Source organism: Lolium rigidum, chromosome 2, assembly GCF_022539505.1.
Source record: "Lolium rigidum isolate FL_2022 chromosome 2, APGP_CSIRO_Lrig_0.1, whole genome shotgun sequence".
NCBI classification, from domain to species: domain Eukaryota; kingdom Viridiplantae; phylum Streptophyta; class Magnoliopsida; order Poales; family Poaceae; genus Lolium; species Lolium rigidum.
Window position 1 is genome coordinate 277,586,195 of NC_061509.1, and position 22,354 is coordinate 277,608,548.

General features: G+C 45.6%; 3 protein-coding genes and 1 pseudogene across 3 annotated transcripts; 1 reads left to right on the forward strand and 3 right to left on the reverse strand.

Moving 5' to 3' along the window:
* Window positions 1–4,290, forward strand: part of LOC124691005 — a 23,272-nt pseudogene extending 18,982 nt beyond the window's left edge.
* Window positions 4,291–4,987: 697 nt separating this feature from the next.
* LOC124691006 lies at window positions 4,988–10,009 on the reverse strand. The gene is made up of 7 exons (XM_047224302.1): window positions 9,827–10,009; window positions 8,364–8,608; window positions 7,316–7,997; window positions 6,881–7,235; window positions 6,351–6,430; window positions 5,971–6,165; window positions 4,988–5,883 (listed from the first exon to the last, which is right to left on the reverse strand). The coding sequence occupies exons 1-7, from the start codon at window positions 10,007–10,009 to the stop codon at window positions 5,206–5,208; spliced, it is 2,418 nt and encodes an 805-aa protein (XP_047080258.1). The 3' UTR covers window positions 4,988–5,205.
* A 2,170-nt stretch (window positions 10,010–12,179) lies between these two features.
* LOC124693516 lies at window positions 12,180–19,072 on the reverse strand. Its single transcript, XM_047226985.1, has 7 exons — window positions 18,717–19,072; window positions 13,947–14,019; window positions 13,499–13,764; window positions 13,202–13,394; window positions 13,016–13,101; window positions 12,850–12,941; window positions 12,180–12,703 (listed from the first exon to the last, which is right to left on the reverse strand). The coding sequence occupies exons 2-7, from the start codon at window positions 14,016–14,018 to the stop codon at window positions 12,483–12,485; spliced, it is 930 nt and encodes a 309-aa protein (XP_047082941.1). The 5' UTR covers window position 14,019; window positions 18,717–19,072; the 3' UTR covers window positions 12,180–12,482.
* Window positions 16,951–18,754, reverse strand: LOC124693515. Its single transcript, XM_047226984.1, has 6 exons — window positions 18,644–18,754; window positions 18,193–18,461; window positions 17,896–18,088; window positions 17,710–17,795; window positions 17,544–17,635; window positions 16,951–17,397 (listed from the first exon to the last, which is right to left on the reverse strand). Exons 1-6 carry the CDS (start codon window positions 18,713–18,715, stop codon window positions 17,177–17,179), a joined length of 933 nt encoding a protein of 310 aa, XP_047082940.1. The 5' UTR covers window positions 18,716–18,754; the 3' UTR covers window positions 16,951–17,176.
* Window positions 19,073–22,354: the final 3,282 nt, after the last annotated feature.

Sequence of the window (22,354 nt, forward strand, 5' to 3'; positions counted from 1 at the left end):
CATGTTAGATGATTGTGTGCAAAAAAAGCATCAGTCCGAGGTTGCATGTTAGATTTGTTACATACCTATTGCTATGTGCAAATGATTTCATGTGGCATGTGGTCATGCAATGTTGAGTGCTAATTTTTTTCGCTATCTTTATGTTCTCGTAGCACTGCTCAACCCCTGATGCGATGCATGATAATCATGTGTTCATGAAAGTGCATGTTTTCCGGTTTTCTAGTTCCATGATCGTGCGCTTTCAGAATTTCCTTGCAAAGTCAACCCCTCTTTTGAACAAATATGACTTGCATATAGGCTACTCGAGCTTCATTTACTATTTTGGTTCGTTGTGTTGTTAGTATTTTTGTGCATTTTAGGCATATATGTGCTTGCCTATCTTTTGAGTGGTTAATCACTGAAACGTGTCTTACTGTTGTTTGGTTGTATTCAGAGTTCTCAAGATGCAACATATTCATCCAAGGAAGTGTGTAGCTCAATGCTACCCTACACTACTGAGAATGAGATACAAGAAGGCCAATCTATTGCACATGTTGATGAAATGAACATGGTCCAAGAGAGGCTCAAGCACACCAACAATCTTGGAGGTCTTACTGAACTGAAGCTTATTGGACGAGAGAAAGAGAAATCTGATATTACTGAACTGATTCTAGAGCACTCCAGCACCCAACAATTCCAAGTCATTGCACTGTGGGGAATGGATGGTGTTGGAAAAACTAGTGTGATCAGAGATATTTACAAGGGACGAGAGGTCAATCACATCTTTGGAGAACAAGCTTTGTCACGGTCTTACGACCTTTCAAGCTTGAGAATATCCTTAGGAGCTTAGCATTTCAGCTGTACGCAATGAAGGGCTCCATGGATTTCATAGATGATTCCAATACAGATATTGCTTTAATGGGAGTTGAAGACTTGACCGACGTGTTGCTCATGATGCGTTCACAAGAAAAGAGCTGCTTGATTGTTCTTGACGGCCTCTCTTCTACCATGGAATGGGACGAAATATTGCCCACCTTCCTTGCAATGAGAAATCCAAGATTGGTCATTGTGATCACCACAAGGCAGGAGGATATTGCTAAGCATTGTTGCAGAAAACCAGAGTGTATACGCTTCCTGAACGGTCTAGAAGAAGAGGATGCATGTAACCTCTTCACAGAAAAGGTACCAGAAGAGTATTACTCATATTATCTGCTTTATCAGTTGGCCAATAATCTACTTTTGATCCCTATTCAATTTAATAATTTAAAGTGTCATATTTCAGGTTAGTGTATTGTAAGCACAACACAACCAACCCTCTTTGGAAGACATAGTTCTAAGTGGTTGCGAAATATACAAAATCGGACACCATGTTGTAGGCTATATTTGGAAATGATAAACTTCTGATTGTTCCACCTGCAAAATCAAAACAAAATTACCGATTACATCAACCAGTGCCCGGCCGGTTGGACTAGTTTAGGATTAGCACCCGGACTGTGTTCCATGACTTCACCACTTCTCTTACCAAATTATATAGGTTTCCAGGTTTTTAGAAATCATGTACGGAGTACTTAAGTAATACATATCACAATATACTTTTTTTCCAAACTATTTAAAACTATGTGCTCCTTTACAAAAGGTTGATATGAACATGGCACTAGACTACATTGATGCAGGAGAAAACTCTTCAACCACCTTTTCGGTTCAGGTCATGTGACCTACTAATATTTCTCTTTTTTGTCCTATGTTATGAGCCTAGAAAAATAAAAATTCAAATCAAAAAATTACTGAAAATTTTATACATGAAGAGAATGGATTGAAACTTGTAGATGTCAATTTTGATACCAAACATGTTTAAGAGATGTGCACGTAAGTTACTGCCCATGTATGATTCACGAAAAAAAAGTTACTCCCATGTATTATAGTCCATTTTAGAATAACAGATACAGTGTGATTTCGTATTTCATACATATAATTTTTTTCAATACAGAACTATGTCTTGGTTACTCTAATAAAAAAAAGTAGATAAATTATCTGCCTAAATTTTATTGCCAAATCACTACAAAACATATCCTATTGTCTACTCACCACCCAAACACACACATGATTGTGTTAATAAATAAACGAAGTGACTGGTTTGTATGCTCTCCCGAGTCATTTCAATTGTAGAGAAGTATAAGGACTAATTATTTAAAAAATGATTGCAGGTATTCAAGAATAAGACTACAGATTTGGCTATGCACTATCCTGAGTTGGTTCAAGCCTCAAAACTGATCCTGGACAAATGCAATGGAGTTCCCCTTGCAATAGTCACCATAGGTGGCTTCTTGGCAGAACAACCAACAAAAAGTGTCATGGAATGGATGAAGTTGATTGAGCGTATCAGTGTTGAGATGGTGATGGATCCAAAAGTTGGGGCCGTCAAAACAGTCCTTATGAAAAGTTATGATGGCCTACCCTATTATCTCAAGTCTTGTTTCTTGTATATGTCCATCTTCTTTGAAGGCCGCACGCTTAGCCAAAGGCGTTTGGTGCACCGATGGACTGCAGAAGGTTACTCGCAGGATACATCCATAGCAGATATGTACTTCATGGAGCTTGTTGGAAGAAGCATGATATTAGCAACTCAGACTTCACTTTGCAGCATACAAGGAGCTGACTCATGTCAGCTACATGATCTGATCTGTGATATCTGCATGACAAAGGCAATGGAGGAAAATCTTGTTTTCAGGCTGGAGGAAGGGTGCAGCTTAAACACTCAGGGTGCCGTGTGTCACCTTGCCATAAGCAGAAATTGGGATGGAGATGAGAGTCAGCTAGAGACTACCGTGGATCTATCCCGTATACGATCATTGACGGTGTTTGGCAAGTGGAGGCCATTTTACATTTCTGCCAAGATGAGGTTTCTTCGTGTACTGGACCTAGAAGGAGCAAAAGGTCTAGCCGGACATCACCTTGAGCACATCGGAGAGCATCTTCATCTGAGATACATTTCTCTAAGAGGGTGTGATGGAGTCTATTACCTCCCAGATTCAGTGGGTTGCCTGAAACAACTCGAGACACTAGATATCAAATACACAGGAATATTGAAGCTACCCAAAACCATTAACAAGCTCACCAAGCTCTGTTATCTGAAAGCTGGAAATGAATTCTTTGTCGGAGAAGAACAGTTGATACTGTCATGTTGTGCACCTTTGGCTTGTTGCACGACGGGACCCGTACGAGCTTATGCTGTCAAGGTGCCAGCTGGGATTGGGAAACTAAAATCCCTGCACACCCTGCGATCGGTGCACCTTGAATGGGAAAATGTCATCATAGAAGAGATAAAATGTCTCACTAGCCTGCGCAAGTTGGGAGTGTTTGGCATCGACAGGGGTAATAGCCTGGAGTTCTGCTGGGCCCTTTCAGGTCTCTGCAGCCTTGAATCTCTTTCAGTGCATTCATCAGAAAGAGATCTATATGACTGCTTGCAAGGCATGGTAGTCTCACCTCCAGAAAAGCTCCGGACCCTCAAGCTGCACGGCTGGCTGAGAAAATTGCCAAAATGGATCATGGTGCTCCAGAATCTGGTGAAGATAAAGCTAGAGTACACCGAAGTGTCGGGAAACGTTCGAGCAATGCAAGCCCTTGGGAACCTGCCAAAAATGTCCATTCTGAAATTGAAGGAGAGTGCATTTCAGAACGAAGAACCTATCACTTTCCAGAGTGGACTCTTCAGAAGCCTATTGGTGCTCGAGCTTGTTTACCTGGAAGTGGAAGTGGAATCATTGGTGTTCGAGGAAACGTCAATGCCAAAGCTTGAGGTGCTGAGCCTACGACTTGCTGACTGTAAAACAAGCTTCTCTGGGCTGGAATTTCTCCCAAGCATCACTGAAGTACAACTTTGTGTCCTGGTTAACCCAATGCTTTTCGCAATGGAGGAAAGCATGACTGAAGAAGAAGCAGAAATGGAAGCAGAACGCAGGGAAGACAAAGTAAAGGAGGATATTAGGAATCAGCTCATTAGCAATAAGAATAGCCCCATTCTGAAGGTACAATTAACGATCTAGGTTGACTGTTCTGTGAATCTATGATGAAGATACGGGAGGATAACGAGGGCATATGTTAGCTCGAGCTTCGGCATGTGGTCCCTAAACTTACATACCGCTACGGGCGCCAGCTGTGTTGTAGGCTGTGTAGTTTTCGAGTTTTCAGTTGATCATGTGTAGTTGCTCCTTTTTGTTTTCCTTGTTTGGCCTTGGGCAATAGCTCTGTAATTGAACATTACTTCTGTTCATGGTCATCCAGTTTGTCATTACTGTTGTGTCTTCCTGAAGCTTATGTGTGAACCTGACGAGCGATTTCAAGGACATGGTCTGTGGCGGAAGTACATTTCTTACAAGCATGCAGTTCGATGTACTTCTTGTTCAACCTTTGCTTTTCCAGCAAATGTGGTTTTTGAACCTCATCAACTTGTGTTTTGCAACTCACAGAACGCGAAATCCAAAAAGAAGGGACTTCCAAGTTGTAGATGTTGTTCTGTTACCGTTTTCTTCAAGAAGAATCCTTGTATTTTGGTTACCATAAACCGTTTCAGAGCGAAGGTAAACCTATCACTTTCTAGAGTGGCATCTTTTGGAGTCCCATGGCGCTTCATCAAGGTGGAAGCTGGGTTCCTGGAGTTTGAGGCGACGTTGATGCCTTCAGCTCATGAACTCAAAAACTGGTTTCTTCTCTGGGCTCGAGTTCTACGGCTCAGCGTGATGGTCTTCGTACATTTTGTGAAACAGATAGAGAATATGACCAGAGAGGAGACGGATAGAGGCAAAAGACAGGAAAGACCAAAATAGAACACATCGCCAAGCAGCTTGCTGCCAACCAAAATAGAACCATTCTGAAGGTTCAGTGGGTGGACGTACTGCTTACTACATCAGTTTTACTCCAGTTTTGATCGAGTTGATCTATCTATCATTGCATTCGATAAAACTCAACTGAACCAGCAAAACGTCTGTCTGTCTGTCTGTCTGTCATGTACGTATCAACAATAGCATGAACTCGACCATAATCTTGCCACACGTCATAGACTTGTCATAATCTTGTGATGCTCTCCCCACTCCATGAACAAAGCATTGGGGAGTACAACGACCGTCTATATGCAACTGCTTTAACTACACCCACATATTTCCTGAGTCGAAAAGAGAAACGAGAAATTTGAGCACTGGCTGGCTGGTGAGCTCAGCTCTCAGCTAGCTAGCTGGCGGTTCTCTCCATGCTGTTGGTCCTTGCGTTCTCCCGCATCTTCTCCACGATGGTCCGCCCCTTCTCCTCCACCTGCCGCCGCTTCTCCTCCAGCTTGTCCCCCATCTTCTTCCCCAGGTCCATCATCCGGCTCCGCCTCCCGCTCTTCTGCTTCACGTCCTCCCCCACCGAGGCCAGGGCCGCTTGCTGCAGCTGTTGCCCAGCAGGTCTGATGGCCCTCAAGGAGGTGTACAGGGGGGAGCCGGCCCTTCTCTCTGATGTGTCCTCCATGGAAAGCAGTGGTTTCCTCAGCTCGCTGGCAGCGTCAGGGTGCGAAGGAGAAGTACTAGTTTCGCTGGCCGGAGCCAGACGGGACTGCGCATGAGATGATTCAGCTACAGGGTCCTCGGCTGACTCATCGATGGATCTCAGCGACTCCTCGCTCTTGGCTGACGAGTCTCGCGAACTTGGCGCTGCGTTTTTGGTGCTTGTGTCAGCCTTGGCACCAGCAGCTTCCTCGGGGTGGGTTGGCACGGCGGCTGCAACATGGCTTCTGGTCTCGGTCAGCTCGTGGTTGAGCCAGATGTAAGGTCCATCCTTGAGAGGCGCCCAATCGTCCTTCTCTGCCAGCATCCATGGCATGGGAATGCTTTCGCAGTTGGGCAGCACCAAGCTATCACGGAGCGAAGCCTGAACAGAGTGGAGTGTTTCTCAGCTTGACATGCAAGTTAGCAAAAACGAAACAACAATGTTTGTAAGAAGGCCATGCTCAAGTACCTTGATTCTGTTACCGATAAGTGATGCAATGCGATTATTGGTGATTTTTCTGTCCCCGACAGAGGATTCCAAGTCCCACTCTAGTTCAGGCATCGACGTGAATCCAAACCAGAGTTGATCCGAGGGAGGGGGCTTCAGATGTATTCGCAAGACACCTCTAACAGATGTAATTTTTATCGCCAGAGACAGTGGAACCTGTGGGTGAAGAAAATATAATGTTTCTGCAGATATACTATCGACATCTTAAGCTTTGACATTTTCTTGCATACTTTCACCAGGCAGATAATGCATTGCAAGCCCACTAATTTAACGCATGCATAAAAAACAGATAGGTAAAACACATGAATAGAGTCGGAGACAAAACAAAGAGAAGAGCAAACCTGTGAGACGTGATCGGCTATTGAATGTAACATATTTTTCAACCTTGATATCCATCCAGTGCTCTTGGACTGACTAGCATCTGATACAAAGACAATAATGTTTTGGATCACTATCTAATGTATATACAATCAGTCGATGCATCATAATTTTGAGCCCTCCTTATTGGTTAGTGTTATACCAGAATCATCAGGAAATAATAAATGACGATACATGAAACAAATATTTCCACACTGCACGGGGAGAACTTCTCAATGTACAGACTATCAAGCTAAGCTCTGATGCAAGCCTCAGACCATAAAATCCTAATGATGTCTACCTGAAGTCTGTTACAGGTATACATAACCAGCATACGGAACTAACATGCCAAAGACACTAAAGATAGAACTTAATCAGGCCATTCTGCAGAAAGGTAATGGTACATTTTTTCCTATTATCCTTTTAAGAATCGTTCGGACATTAGATCGAGCAAGCATAGATATAGTGCAAGGAAGAGCTTAAAGCACATGAATAAGAATTAGTTTAAACAGACCTGCTTCTTCTTTTTCTTCCACTGAAGAATCCGAGTTCGGTGAACCTCTAAATTGGTTACCATACTGCTCAATACTATCGAGAAGCTCTGAATCAACCTCCCCATTAGAGTCTGTTCCAAAATTGGTTTTCATGAGGTCCTTCTGTAACTCTGGTTCCTCAACCTCAAGCCTCGTTTCAATATGCAATAGGATTCCACCGGAATATTCAAAATCAACTTCAAAAGCCCACAGCTCATTTAAATCCAGTGGAAGGACTCGCATCGCGTGTACATACGGTGGGAGTTCTCCAATACTGAAGTCCGTAAGTGTAATTTCACCAACGTAAGCTGGGGTCCTCATGCTTGATAATGTTCGCTGCGCAAACGGAAATCAATAAACAGAAAAGAAAGAAAAATACAACTGATTTCTTCTTTAACATGAGCAGTAAACCTAACCTGAATACGTGCTTTGATGAACTTGTTTATCTCATCATTCATTTTAGCGTCGAAAAAAAGCCGTGAGGACAGAAGGTTCCAACAAAGTGTACCTTCATCTACAGCTTTATCATCTACATTTACATCAGGAAAAGCTGGAAGCTGCCCAGCGTGACTCGAAGGAGCAGTTGGGGCACTGGGTTTTGCTGTATCTTGTGATGAGCTGTTACTGGACTTGTCCTCTTGTGAACCTATAAAAGCTTCAATAAATGGCGCACCCTGATAGCTGCGTATTTTATCCAAGATCTTCTTTTCTCCTTGTGTGGATGACGCTGCACCTGTTTTACCCTCTGCCGGAACCTTTGTAGATGCCTTTTTGGCCAACTTCTTGAGGAATAGACGAACTTTGGAAGACCCGTCCGTCTTTGTTTCACTGTCCATGACCTCATGATCCTCAGCTGAAAGTACTGTAGGCTTCAGGAAACATGGGTACTCGGAATTTAGTGATGATATGTAATTAGAGAACTCTTTGCTCAACTGAGCATGCCAATTCAATTTCTCCTTGTCTGCAGTAGCTGCAAGACGAAGCGCTTTACACCATGATTCCTTCTCCCATGAAGTCTCAGCATAAAGAAAGCAGACCTTGCTTCCATTATAGATCTCATGTTCCTGGCTTTCCAACTTTATCGGATACCTCTTAGTCCTGAAAATAAGCAACAGTGGTACAATTACATATAAACTGAACTACAGATAAAAACACTCGTACTTTTCCTCTTAAGATATATTCAGATCCTAGAGGAGTTTCCTTTTAAAAACAAAATGTGTGTACGTATTTAAAACCGTTAGAAGATTGTCACATGTATACATGAGTTACCCCTGAAACCAAAGCATTCGATGCAATTCATCAAAATACTTCTCAAATTTGTTTGATACATAATAATGAAAGGTCAATATTAAATATCTATTGTCTCATAAAAATTAACACTAAATTGCACCTTTACACCTAGAAAGAGATAAATGATAATTTCATGTTCAATGGTAAGCATTTCGATTGACATAGACCACTGACCATTTGCGCGAAGGCATACTGGATGCAGAAACAGCAACAACCGTGCATTTCGAAAGCTCAATCGCTGTGTCAGGGACATCAGGACCAGACAAACTAAGGAGGTGCCCCTTGAGTTTAGCCATCTTCTTTGCAGGAAAAACCTCAACAATACTCTTCTTGTCCTTTGTCTCTTTGAGACCTCCACTTGATAAGCGCTCACTGCTAACTTTCGGTAATTTTTCTGGCTCTAGTATCCACAGAGACCCCTATCAACAGATGGCAATAATGTAAAAGGCTGGATCATTAGCAAGAAAACATAAAACATCTAAATTAATCACAATTCCAAAGCAATTTGAAAAGGAATGAACTGTAAAGTTAATTAAGCTCCTACAATGGCCTGGTGTTACTCATCAAGTGCATTTTGCATTTTTCTTTTCTTCAACCATCATATTTACAATCTAAGTTGAACAGGTGCAAATTCATATTACATACAGTCCGCGCCTGGACAACAGAACTAGTATAAAGATGTGGTGCAAAGATAAAGGAACACCATGATGCAAACATAGTGGTAGGCAAGAAGTAGTGCTCAGTTGGAAGACAAAGCTAGCGGTACTACTTCTGACCAAGGTCAATCCATATGTATGTTGGCCAACGGTGACCAATTCTGATAATAATCAGAGGCAAAGTGTGCTTACACTCAAGTTCTAGGCTGTTAAGCAGTTACGCCATTATAAGACATGTTGATACAATAAGTAAAGGAATTCTGTAGTGTAGTACATGTGCTATGCATCCCCCAAATCATTTGATGTGAATCATCCCATTTTCTCTTGAGATTACAGCGAGTTACAAGAGCATCTAGGAGATGCGGTACGGCAGAGGCATAATAAAAATGTATAATACGTGAAATTGTTCCGAGTTGTGACATTTGTAGAGCAGCCAGCTAGGCGTATGAGAAGGGATAGCATGACAACCCTGAGGTACATGTCACTGTCAGAAAGGGGTTAAAAATTCTACTAGCATATATGACATGCAGGAACACACGGTATCAAGAGTGCAGCTCTGCACACGAGCCCCTGTGATGGATCAGGATCACTACAGCTGGAGAGTTTGAGGTGATTTAACACAAATGCGCAGTGCAAGTCAGCATACTAAGTTTGCAAACCAACAGACAAGAGTAACCCAAGTATGCCCCAAATTCAGGCATACTGTAGTTTGGGGGAAGAGTCAGCATGAATGCACAGTGTTTGTTGCTCCTCCGAATCCAACTACACAAGCAAAGCTACGCGGTTCCATCCACGATCCGGCCCTTGGGAGTAACGAAATCCAATTTCAGGAGCTGGTGCCTGGCCTGGCTAACCCCGCATCTGCCCCGAGCTCGCTCCGGAACCGGAACAGTTGCCGCAGTGGCGCGGCCGAATCGAGGAGCCGGGTAAGCTACAGCGTATTAGTACAAGAGCGCGCGCGAAGGCGTGTGTCGGACTCACCTTCTTCTCGTACGGGAAGGGGCGCTCGCCGGGGAGCTCCTCCACGGCGTCGGGCTGCGGGGCCGCCGCGGAAGCCTCGTGGCGGCGGCGGAGGCGGCGCAGGACCCACAGGAGCGCGGCGGCTTCCGCGGCCGCCAGCAGCAGCAGGCCGAGGAGGAAGCCCGCCACGAACCCCGCGGCCATGGGTCCGTCGCCGGCGGCGGTGGGCGGTGGGCGTAGCAGTCGTTCTCGCTGGAGTTCCCTGGAGGGCTGGAGTGCGAAAAGGGGAAAGTCGCGGGGGTTCGCCGCGGAACGCGTGGCGTGGAGGAGAGGATCGCTTTTCTTTTCTTTTCTTTTCGGTGGAGGGTGGCTGGACGGAGACGATGACGTGCGGGCCCGGATACGAGGCGCGTCCGGACGGGACCCACATGTCGGTGGTTGGGAGCTGCGGAGGGTGGTGGTTCAACTAAATTCACTCGTCGGTTTTGGATTCTCTCGCCGGCTGACGTGGACACATCACGCGCCGACTACGTGCGATGGCACGAGTCGCTCTCTGACACGTGGGTCCTCATCGTGCTGATTCTCACCCTGTTTCTTCCTTTCGTTGCCACCCACATGGATCCTCAGCATGTTCATGTGTGTTCCTTCCTACTCGGATGAAAGACCCAACAGTAGGTCTTCTTTTTCCGTTAACACACCCAAACGGATTTTATTATTTCTCCTCCAATATTCTTTCACAAAAATTAAAGATAATAATAAGTATCAAGACATATCAAAACACGATATGGCTTCAATTATTTGGATACATGGTAACATATTCATGCTTGAACCTTTATTTGGATAAATCACATTAGAAAATTAGGTGCCTGACGTGTGATAACTTTCACGTTAGTTTCTCATTGTGTCTTCATAATCTTATAAAAAAAGCAAGAAACTAGAAAACAAGCAAAAAACAGGGGAGGGGTGTCAAGGACCAACTACATGTTGACAGCTTATATAATCGAGAACCATCATTTTAGTTCCACATAAGCTTAATACATGCAATTTAAAAACGCTGAAGCATGTTCTATTGCTAATTAAGGATAACATTGATAAAGAAGTCCCCATCGACGTTAACTATAGGTTTGTACTTATATTTTATTCCCTAAAACCTTCTATCAAAGAAATAAAAAAAATGACCAAGGCACATATAACCACAAAAAGGCATGAAATAATTTTTGGATGATCTTATACTTTTTATACCTTAATATATGGTGACGTTCACTAAAATAAAGCATCCCCATCTAGAGAAAAATATACAAAATTATGTTTCACCTTATCACAAAAATGTTGTATTTTCAATCAAGGAGATGTATGTCAAATAGGTATCTCAATGTGATGTCATTACTAAAACCATTAATTGCTCCTAGTATTATACTAGCATAATAGAACTAAATACGCATTAGTCAAGGAAAATGACATGCATTTAATGAAAAGAGGAGTTGAAATAAAAATGTTCAGTATAAATGAGCGAGAAATGGTTGAATTTAACCCAACCTAGAAAATTTGTGTAGTAGCCACGGTACTAGCAAACTAGATTAAGGGGCACGGACAAACCGGCTAGTTTCAGGAGCTCGGCGTCGAAGGTGGACGGCGCATTGCACATGGTGGCATCAGCTCGGTTTTCGAGCTAAACAAACCACTCCTCATCCACCTGGTATCCACTACATATGTCACTAATAGGCCTCATTTGGAACACATTATTCTAGTCATAACGTCGCTTAATTACACTCGTGTAAAAATACATATTAGCAATGCTTCAGTGAGTGTAGACACATTGTGTTAACTTCAATTAATTTTGTGGTAAAAAATATTGGTGCCACCACTAATTTTACCTCCATTTCAAGCACGAGTACACATCTAAGAGTCACTGGAATGACATACCTTGCACCTTAGTAAAACTTTTGCCATTTACTCCAATCCAAAGGTCACATTACAAGATGTGAAATCCTCAACTCCACATTATCCTAGGCCCAACTGCTTTGTTTTTGTCCGTGGTTTGCATGTCACCGGGCTCGAGCATAGTCGACGATGCATCGGACCGATACAACACGATGCCCATACGTGCATGCAACGTTTCACTGTTTGGCGTGGCGACATGTTATTTTTTCCATCCCGAGTGGCGGGAGGTTTGCTCCGCCATTTCCTCTAGCAGAAGGTACTAAGTGTTACTTCGCCAGCTTTTCGCCGGGCTAGTTTTGACATTTTTTGTTCGCTGGTGGTTGTTTCTAGCAGTTCTTTTTTTCAGAGGGTATATTTGTAAAAGTAGGCTGGTAAAATCAGTGGAGCACATCGGGGCTAGCCAACGAGAAAAACTAGGCTATATTCACTGATATTGCATTTACAACCTGCATTTTACTTCAAAAATGCCTTGTAGCGGCTACATCATTGCCCGTCAAGGAACAGCAAGGAGAGGATGATGTATCTGCACAGTTAATCCCACGTAAACAAGTTGCATGGTGTATCTCTCGAAAGTTCAGACACAATGAGGAGAATAAGAATTCAGTGCATGTGCACGCTGTTCTAGCAAATCCTACATGAAGCTCCTGCAGCACACATCTCCTCACTATCGTCCAGCGAAATGCCGTCAAAACATATTCCTTCGTGTCGAACTAATCAATGGAGATTGGTGCCGGTGTCATCGGTGGTGAGACGTGAAGAAGGCAAAGTCAGGGTGGTGTGCCCCGACCTGCTTCAGCCAGGAGGACGCCGCCCAGTGAAGTTCAGATAGCCGCCTGCGATCCGAGGATCCTGGCCGCCTCCACAGGTCGCCTTCCATTCTGTATGTTGACATCCCGAACGGCGAGAGGACGGTGGTGTCGCCACCGTCACGTTCTGGTCCGCTGCGCTGTATGTTATCTGCAGTGGCTTTGTCAGCATTAGCAAAGCCTGTATTTCACTTGATACTACTCACTTATGTATAATTCATGGTTTGCAGAGGTATACATGGATGACCAGGTCCTACAAATTAGATAATGTGTGTTACAGAGGGTGAATATATATACCTTGGAAAACTGATGAAATGGAATGGTAGGTAAGGAAGCATGTAGAGATGCCCTTCATGTTCCCATGGGCAGGGATGTGATAAATAGGGTACCTGATCATGAAAGGATGATCAGGTAACAGAATAGTGAAACAATATGATGTACTCCAAAGACCTAAGTTGATTACCATGCTACAGACATCCAGCTGGAAGGCGAGAGCTCGGCGCTCCTGAGGGACATCAAGCATGGGTACTCGTGCGCCAGCTCCGACACCTGCTCAACAAAGACCAACATTACTTCAAAATCATCAGTAAAACGGGACTCTGAACCTGAATTAGTTGAACAACTAGGATGATGATCACCGCGCGCATACCTTGTCGGCCAGCGGCACTCTGTCGTAGGGCGAGTCCCACTCTCTGTACTGGAAATTCAGGTACGACGAGGCTGCGACGTAGTATGCCGAATCATCGTCGTCTTCGGACGCCGCGTCCCAGGAGGACCTGGCGAACCTCTCGCCGCCGCCGGCGCTGTCGTCGCTCCAGGAGTCCGTCTCGCTCCCCGTGCTCCTGCATGCACACGATGTGTTTGCAGAAGAAATCGGTCATCAGCTTCAAAAGGACGCTGGCTGAGAACCATAATTGGGGAGGATCGAGGTGGCTGTTTCAGTTACCTGGGAATGGCGAGGCTGGCGGTGGGCCTCGTGGCAGTGTATAACTGGACTGCTGAGAGGTAGGGTACGAAATGCTGCGTGACGACGGTGTTTTCGGCGGCCGTCCGGCCGCCGTGGTGCCGGACGGGGACGGCGAGTCCGTAGGCGCTGCTCTCGGCGTAGTGCTCCCACAGGTCCGCCAGCGCGAAGTACCCCACCGCTGCGTCGCTCTTCTTGATCTCCCTGTCCAGCTGCCACACGCTACTCGGCCCTCCTTCGAAACAGTCCTGAATAAAAACATATACGCTGGAGTTGTTCAGAACAGAGCTGAAAGCAGAGAACCTGTCCATGGCTAAAACCAGTGCGCAGATGGTACTAGATCGGATGAGCTGACTGACTCGTCCGAAACAGAAGAAATCAGCGAGGAGCTCGGTCCGAATCAGTGGGGTTGGATGGATCGCGCGCATACCATTGTGGCCGAGCGCCATGGCAGGTGGGGCGTGGCGGCGCGGAGGAAGACCTCGAGGTTGCTGCTCTCCATCCTTTGGCAGAAAGGGGTTAAAAATTCTACTAGCATATATGACATGCAGGAACACACGGTATCAAGAGTGCAGCTCTGCACACGAGCCCCTGTGATGGATCAGGATCACTACAGCTGGAGAGTTTGAGGTGATTTAACACAAATGCGCAGTGCAAGTCAGCATACTAAGTTTGCAAACCAACAGACAAGAGTAACCCAAGTATGCCCCAAATTCAGGCATACTGTAGTTTGGGGAAGAGTCAGCATGAATGCACAGTGTTTGTTGCTCCTCCGAATCCAACTACACAAGCAAAGCTACGCGGTTCCATCCACGATCCGGCCCTTGGGAGTAACGAAATCCAATTTCAGGAGCTGGTGCCTGGCCTGGCTAACCCCGCATCTGCCCCGAGCTCGCTCCGGAACCGGAACAGTTGCCGCAGTGGCGCGGCCGAATCGAGGAGCCGGGTAAGCTACAGCGTATTAGTACAAGAGCGCGCGCGAAGGCGTGTGTCGGACTCACCTTCTTCTCGTACGGGAAGGGGCGCTCGCCGGGGAGCTCCTCCACGGCGTCGGGCTGCGGGGCCGCCGCGGAAGCCTCGTGGCGGCGGCGGAGGCGGCGCAGGACCCACAGGAGCGCGGCGGCTTCCGCGGCCGCCAGCAGCAGCAGGCCGAGGAGGAAGCCCGCCACGAACCCCGCGGCCATGGGTCCGTCGCCGGCGGCGGTGGGCGGTGGGCGTAGCAGTCGTTCTCGCTGGAGTTCCCTGGAGGGCTGGAGTGCGAAAAGGGGAAAGTCGCGGGGGTTCGCCGCGGAACGCGTGGCGTGGAGGAGAGGATCGCTTTTCTTTTCTTTTCTTTTCGGTGGAGGGTGGCTGGACGGAGACGATGACGTGCGGGCCCGGATACGAGGCGCGTCCGGACGGGACCCACATGTCGGTGGTTGGGAGCTGCGGAGGGTGGTGGTTCAACTAAATTCACTCGTCGGTTTTGGATTCTCTCGCCGGCTGACGTGGACACATCACGCGCCGACTACGTGCGATGGCACGAGTCGCTCTCTGACACGTGGGTCCTCATCGTGCTGATTCTCACCCTGTTTCTTCCTTTCGTTGCCACCCACATGGATCCTCAGCATGTTCATGTGTGTTCCTTCCTACTCGGATGAAAGACCCAACAGTAGGTCTTCTTTTTCCGTTAACACACCCAAACGGATTTTATTATTTCTCCTCCAATATTCTTTCACAAAAATTAAAGATAATAATAAGTATCAAGACATATCAAAACACGATATGGCTTCAATTATTTGGATACATGGTAACATATTCATGCTTGAACCTTTATTTGGATAAATCACATTAGAAAATTAGGTGCCTGACGTGTGATAACTTTCACGTTAGTTTCTCATTGTGTCTTCATAATCTTATAAAAAAAAGCAAGAAACTAGAAAACAAGCAAAAAACAGGGGGAGGGGTGTCAAGGACCAACTACATGTTGACAGCTTATATAATCGAGAACCATCATTTTAGTTCCACATAAGCTTAATACATGCAATTTAAAAACGCTGAAGCATGTTCTATTGCTAATTAAGGATAACATTGATAAAGAAGTCCCCATCGACGTTAACTATAGGTTTGTACTTATATTTTATTCCCTAAAACCTTCTATCAAAGAAATAAAAAAAATGACCAAGGCACATATAACCACAAAAAGGCATGAAATAATTTTTGGATGATCTTATACTTTTTATACCTTAATATATGGTGACGTTCACTAAAATAAAGCATCCCCATCTAGAGAAAAATATACAAAATTATGTTTCACCTTATCACAAAAATGTTGTATTTTCAATCAAGGAGATGTATGTCAAATAGGTATCTCAATGTGATGTCATTACTAAAACCATTAATTGCTCCTAGTATTATACTAGCATAATAGAACTAAATACGCATTAGTCAAGGAAAATGACATGCATTTAATGAAAAGAGGAGTTGAAATAAAAATGTTCAGTATAAATGAGCGAGAAATGGTTGAATTTAACCCAACCTAGAAAATTTGTGTAGTAGCCACGGTACTAGCAAACTAGATTAAGGGGCACGGACAAACCGGCTAGTTTCAGGAGCTCGGCGTCGAAGGTGGACGGCGCATTGCACATGGTGGCATCAGCTCGGTTTTCGAGCTAAACAAACCACTCCTCATCCACCTGGTATCCACTACATATGTCACTAATAGGCCTCATTTGGAACACATTATTCTAGTCATAACGTCGCTTAATTACACTCGTGTAAAAATACATATTAGCAATGCTTCAGTGAGTGTAGACACATTGTGTTAACTTCAATTAATTTTGTGGTAAAAAATATTGGTGCCACCACTAATTTTACCTCCATTTCAAGCACGAGTACACATCTAAGAGTCACTGGAATGACATACCTTGCACCTTAGTAAAACTTTTGCCATTTACTCCAATCCAAAGGTCACATTACAAGATGTGAAATCCTCAACTCCACATTATCCTAGGCCCAACTGCTTTGTTTTTGTCCGTGGTTTGCATGTCACCGGGCTCGAGCATAGTCGACGATGCATCGGACCGATACAACACGATGCCCATACGTGCATGCAACGTTTCACTGTTTGGCGTGGCGACATGTTACTTTTTCCATCCCGAGTGGCGGGAGGTTTGCTCCGCCATTTCCTCTAGCAGAAGGTACTAAGTGTTACTTCGCCAGCTTTTCGCCGGGCTAGTTTTGACATTTTTTGTTCGCTGGTGGTTGTTTCTAGCAGTTCTTTTTTTTCAGAGGGTATATTTGTAAAAGTAGGCTGGTAAAATCAGTGGAGCACATCGGGGCTAGCCAACGAGAAAAACTAGGCTATATTCACTGATATTGCATTTACAACCTGCATTTTACTTCAAAAATGCCTTGTAGCAGCTACATCATTGCCCGTCAAGGAACAGCAAGGAGAGGATGATGTATCTGCACAGTTAATCCCACGTAAACAAGTTGCATGGTGTATCTCTCGAAAGTTCAGACACAATGAGGAGAATAAGAATTCAGTGCATGTGCACGCTGTTCTAGCAAATCCTACATGAAGCTCCTGCAGCACACATCTCCTCACTATCGTCCAGCGAAATGCCGTCAAAACATATTCCTTCGTGTCGAACTAATCAATGGAGATTGGTGCCGGTGTCATCGGTGGTGAGACGTGAAGAAGGCAAAGTCAGGGTGGTGTGCCCCGACCTGCTTCAGCCAGGAGGACGCCGCCCAGTGAAGTTCAGATAGCCGCCTGCGATCCGAGGATCCTGGCCGCCTCCACAGGTCGCCTTCCATTCTGTATGTTGACATCCCGAACGGCGAGAGGACGGTGGTGTCGCCACCGTCACGTTCTGGTCCGCTGCGCTGTATGTTATCTGCAGTGGCTTTGTCAGCATTAGCAAAGCCTGTATTTCACTTGATACTACTCACTTATGTATAATTCATGGTTTGCAGAGGTATACATGGATGACCAGGTCCTACAAATTAGATAATGTGTGTTACAGAGGGTGAATATATATACCTTGGAAAACTGATGAAATGGAATGGTAGGTAAGGAAGCATGTAGAGATGCCCTTCATGTTCCCATGGGCAGGGATGTGATAAATAGGGTACCTGATCATGAAAGGATGATCAGGTAACAGAATAGTGAAACAATATGATGTACTCCAAAGACCTAAGTTGATTACCATGCTACAGACATCCAGCTGGAAGGCGAGAGCTCGGCGCTCCTGAGGGACATCAAGCATGGGTACTCCTGCGCCAGCTCCGACACCTGCTCAACAAAGACCAACATTACTTCAAAATCATCAGTAAAACGGGACTCTGAACCTGAATTAGTTGAACAACTAGGATGATGATCACCGCGCGCATACCTTGTCGGCCAGCGGCACTCTGTCGTAGGGCGAGTCCCACTCTCTGTACTGGAAATTCAGGTACGACGAGGCTGCGACGTAGTATGCCGAATCATCGTCGTCTTCGGATGCCGCGTCCCAGGAGGACCTGGCGAACCTCTCGCCGCCGCCGGCGCTGTCGTCGCTCCAGGAGTCCGTCTCGCTCCCCGTGCTCCTGCATGCACACGATGTGTTTGCAGAAGAAATCGGTCATCAGCTTCAAAAGGACGCTGGCTGAGAACCATAATTGGGGAGGATCGAGGTGGCTGTTTCAGTTACCTGGGAATGGCGAGGCTGACTACGGTGGGCCTCGTGGCAGTGTATAACTGGACTGCTGAGAGGTAGGGTACGAAATGCTGCGTGACGACGGTGTTTTCGGCGGCCGTCCGGCCGCCGTGGTGCCGGACGGGGACGGCGAGTCCGTAGGCGCTGCTCTCGGCGTAGTGCTCCCACAGGTCCGCCAGCGCGAAGTACCCCACCGCTGCGTCGCTCTTCTTGATCTCCCTGTCCAGCTGCCACACGCTACTCGGCCCTCCTTCGAAACAGTCCTGAATAAAAACATATACGCTGGAGTTGTTCAGAACAGAGCTGAAAGCAGAGAACCTGTCCATGGCTAAAACCAGTGCGCAGATGGTACTAGATCGGATGAGCTGACTGACTCGTCCGAAACAGAAGAAATCAGCGAGGAGCTCGGTCCGAATCAGTGGGGTTGGATGGATCGCGCGCATACCATTGTGGCCGAGCGCCATGGCAGGTGGGGCGTGGCGGCGCGGAGGAAGACCTCGAGGTTGCTGCTCTCCATCCTTTGGCATCTAAATCGCTCGCATGTACAGTACAGGCCTTGATTTCTGTGTTATTGTCTTGCGATCGGAACGAAATCGAGACCGGAGCGAGCAAGAAATGCCTTCGTCCCTATATATAAGAAAGACTGTATATGTTGTGGAATCGGCAGAAGAAGTAGCAGCAGCAGCAGCTAGCACTGGGAGGCCATGCTAGGAGAGGGTGGATAGCAAGAAGCTAGGGTGATATGGATGGTGGTGTGAATGTGATCGGATAGAGGAAGACGAAGCATATCCACAGCATTGAATCCAACAATCCCCATTTATCCATGCAGATAAATGGAGTGTGCATCCAGAGCTGGTAGCTAGGTATAGCAGATCAGAGAGGTTAATATGCCGTGAGGCTAGGGAAGAAGATGAAGAAGATGTGTGTACTAACTTGTGGGCATTGGAGGTAGTGCCAAGGCCAACAAACTAATGGCTGTGGGACAAGCTAGATTCGGTGGTAGTGGAGGAGATCCAACGCTATGCTGTCGTTGCTGTCCACACACACTCCGAAACAGTGTAACTACTACTCCATGGCCACGCACAGACGCACTGGCATGGCATCTATCTGGAGGAGGAAATGTTGTGCACACCATGTGGATGACGATGTGCCATCTGAGTGTATTCATGAACCGATAGAGCTTTTTATCGAGAAAAAGAAATGAACCGACACACGCGTCAGGAAAACGAGATCATGGAAAAGGGAAACACTTTGGATAAGTGACTGCAACCGCCACCATCGATCGATGAGAAAGTCAAAATTAAGGCCCCACAGCCAAGTGGAAGAAATGGCGGCACTACCTTGTCGTCGACTCGATACATACCATGGTCGCAAACGTGGTGGAGCAGTGCGTACTGCTACCAGCTGTACATACTCCGACAGTTAGAACTGCCAATCATTACAGCAATTCTATAATGATTCCAAACGCCGTCGACTGTCTCGACTCTCAATTGTGAGAGTGCTGCAGGTACCAATTGAGTGCTACTGTTTGCCAATAATAACAAGTTGGAGTTTTTTTTCTTCTCTAAAGGTAGCTAAGGCTACGTTTGGTAGTGAAGTATTTTTGAAGTATTTCAAGAATACCACAGTTTTCAAAAATACCACAGTTTATAATAATTTGATGTGTTTGGTTAGGACCAAATACTGTAACATCAATACTTCAGTATCCCATAAACTGTAGTATTTTTGAAGTATTTAAAAATCAACCCCATACCTCTTTTTTGGAAAACTGAGGAAGGGAGAAAAACGACCAACTCCTGGCTCGCTACGACCTCATCCTTGAACAGCAGCAGCCGCCATGTTTTCTCACGATATTGGATCATCCGCAGCCATGGACACAGGAAAGGATGTCATCTAACTATTTGAAACAGTGCTGCCTGCCTGCCTTTAACCTTCATCCTCTTGCTTATTTCTGGTTCATGTGAGTCGTCGTCTTGAGATCGTTCTGTGCAACAACAATCCCATATGTGTCCCAGTCAGCCTCTAAGATGATTTAACAGTGACCTGCACCATCTCCAAAGAATCGGATTCTGTAGGTTCTTGAAGAAGCTGCCGCCCATGAATAGACTTGGGGAGCAGGCGAGCAGCTACTGGTACGTGCGAGTATGACGCCAACTGCCCGGTGCAACGAGGAGGATGAGCTTGATCTCTTCATGTGGCTAGGTCTGGTACTTTGGTCAGTTTCACGTCGGTGATGTTCACAAGCGCAGTGTGAGGCGGAGCAGCCGGACTACGGCGGCACGGTTCGCGGGCATATAGAGGGGAACAGCCAGACTCAGGCGCTTGCTTTCAAGGTCTAGTTTTGTAGATAATTACAACACTAGCCAAACAACCCACAGTATTCTAAAAACTTCAAAATACTTTGATTTGTCAAAACTGCAGTATCCAATGCCAGGTCTTCGAAATACTTCACAGCCATACTTCAGTAACTCAAAAATGCGCAAAAAGACGATGCACCCGTTACTAATAAATAGAACATGGTTTTGACAACATAATACTTAGACTTATTAGTAAATAACAAACGTGTTACTCATCAATAAGCTGCACGGCTCTGGGAAAAATGGAAACCTCGGAACATCTCGTCTTGAACAACAAAAGCTACACAGGCACGAGGTGGCTCATCGACGATACTCACCATAAGAGGCTTAGGGTTAGTGAAAGTCTGCATGTTAGTGCTAAACGTCGGATACCTCGAAACATCTCGTCTTGAACAACAAAAGCTACACAGGCACAAGGTGGCTCATCGACGATACTCACCATAAGAGGCTTAGGGTTAGTGAAAGTCTGCATGTTAGTGCTAAACGTCGGATACCAGACAAGCGGAAAGAGAGATTTACCAGGTTCGGGTCCCTCGTAGAGGTAATACCCGCACGCCATGCCTGTCTGATCTTGATTATGGGTGAAATCGATTACAATGAGGCAGCTGATAGACAGCGTGGAGGTGTTCTCGCCGAGACGCAAGGTGAGTAGGGTTTGGTGTATGCGTAAAAGATTGAGAGAGAGATTCGGCAGCCCTCTTCTGATCTTTATATAGGATGCCAGGTCACGAGAGTCCTGCTCGGATTCAATTACAATACGAAGATAATCTATCTACTCCTTTCATACTTGAACGTCCCCTCGTCTTGCGCTTCAAGAATTCGTCTCTTTCCATCTAATCATCGTGCAACCAACGTCTTGGACCTCTTTGGGTTGCAGCGCTCCAAATCTTGATGAACTCGAAGGGTACTATTTTGTCTACTTGTGGTCTAATTATTTGATGCATTGTTACTAGTGCACTACAAAAGAAAATGGGTGCCAGTTTACAATAAGTCGTCAAACATCCACAAGATAAACTTCATATCCTTGTGAGAACTACGGTGCCAAAAAGGGTTTGGGAAAGGGAATTATGGAATTAGGGAAGTACGGGGACTTGTCAGGCTACATTTGGTAAATTAATGGTAGTGGATGATGGCACATATATATCTTGCCTCTCCTCTTCCTCAATCACCTTTGATTTCAGAAAGATTTTATCCCAGAATCAGGCAGCTGGAATCCTGTCGGACCAATTGGTTCATGGGTACACAATTAGGTCAACAGAGGAATGGGAGAAAAACAGAATGCAAACACAACTAGATGGTGCAGCACATACCTCTTCAGCTGGCACAGCCTCTCTTCTCTGCTTGCACTTCTGCGTAACTAGGGGGCACGTTGGTCTGATGACTGCCGCCATGATGAGGCCGCGCCTCCACACGTGGATATTCTCCTAGTTCCGACCTCCATACGCTGCCTCCTTTCCAACCTCCCCAACACCAACCTCTCCTCCCGCCACCTTGGTGCTTTTTGTAGGTTACGTTAGTGAACATGTTCAAGATGTTTCAGCAATAACATGTTAAGTCAAACAAGGAGTCAGGATGTAATCACCATACCATATCTAATAGTAATACATATTTTGCCTCCTGGAAGATGGAGTTGTAATCAGGGCCCAACTCATTTCAATGCAACAACTATTTGGTTTTAACTCTAACGGGTGACACTGCACACAGTTCATAATGCATCTATCATATCGCATTATTTAACACAATATACCAGATAAAGACGGAGGGAACGCATCAACTTTTTACAATGCATCAGGCACTTG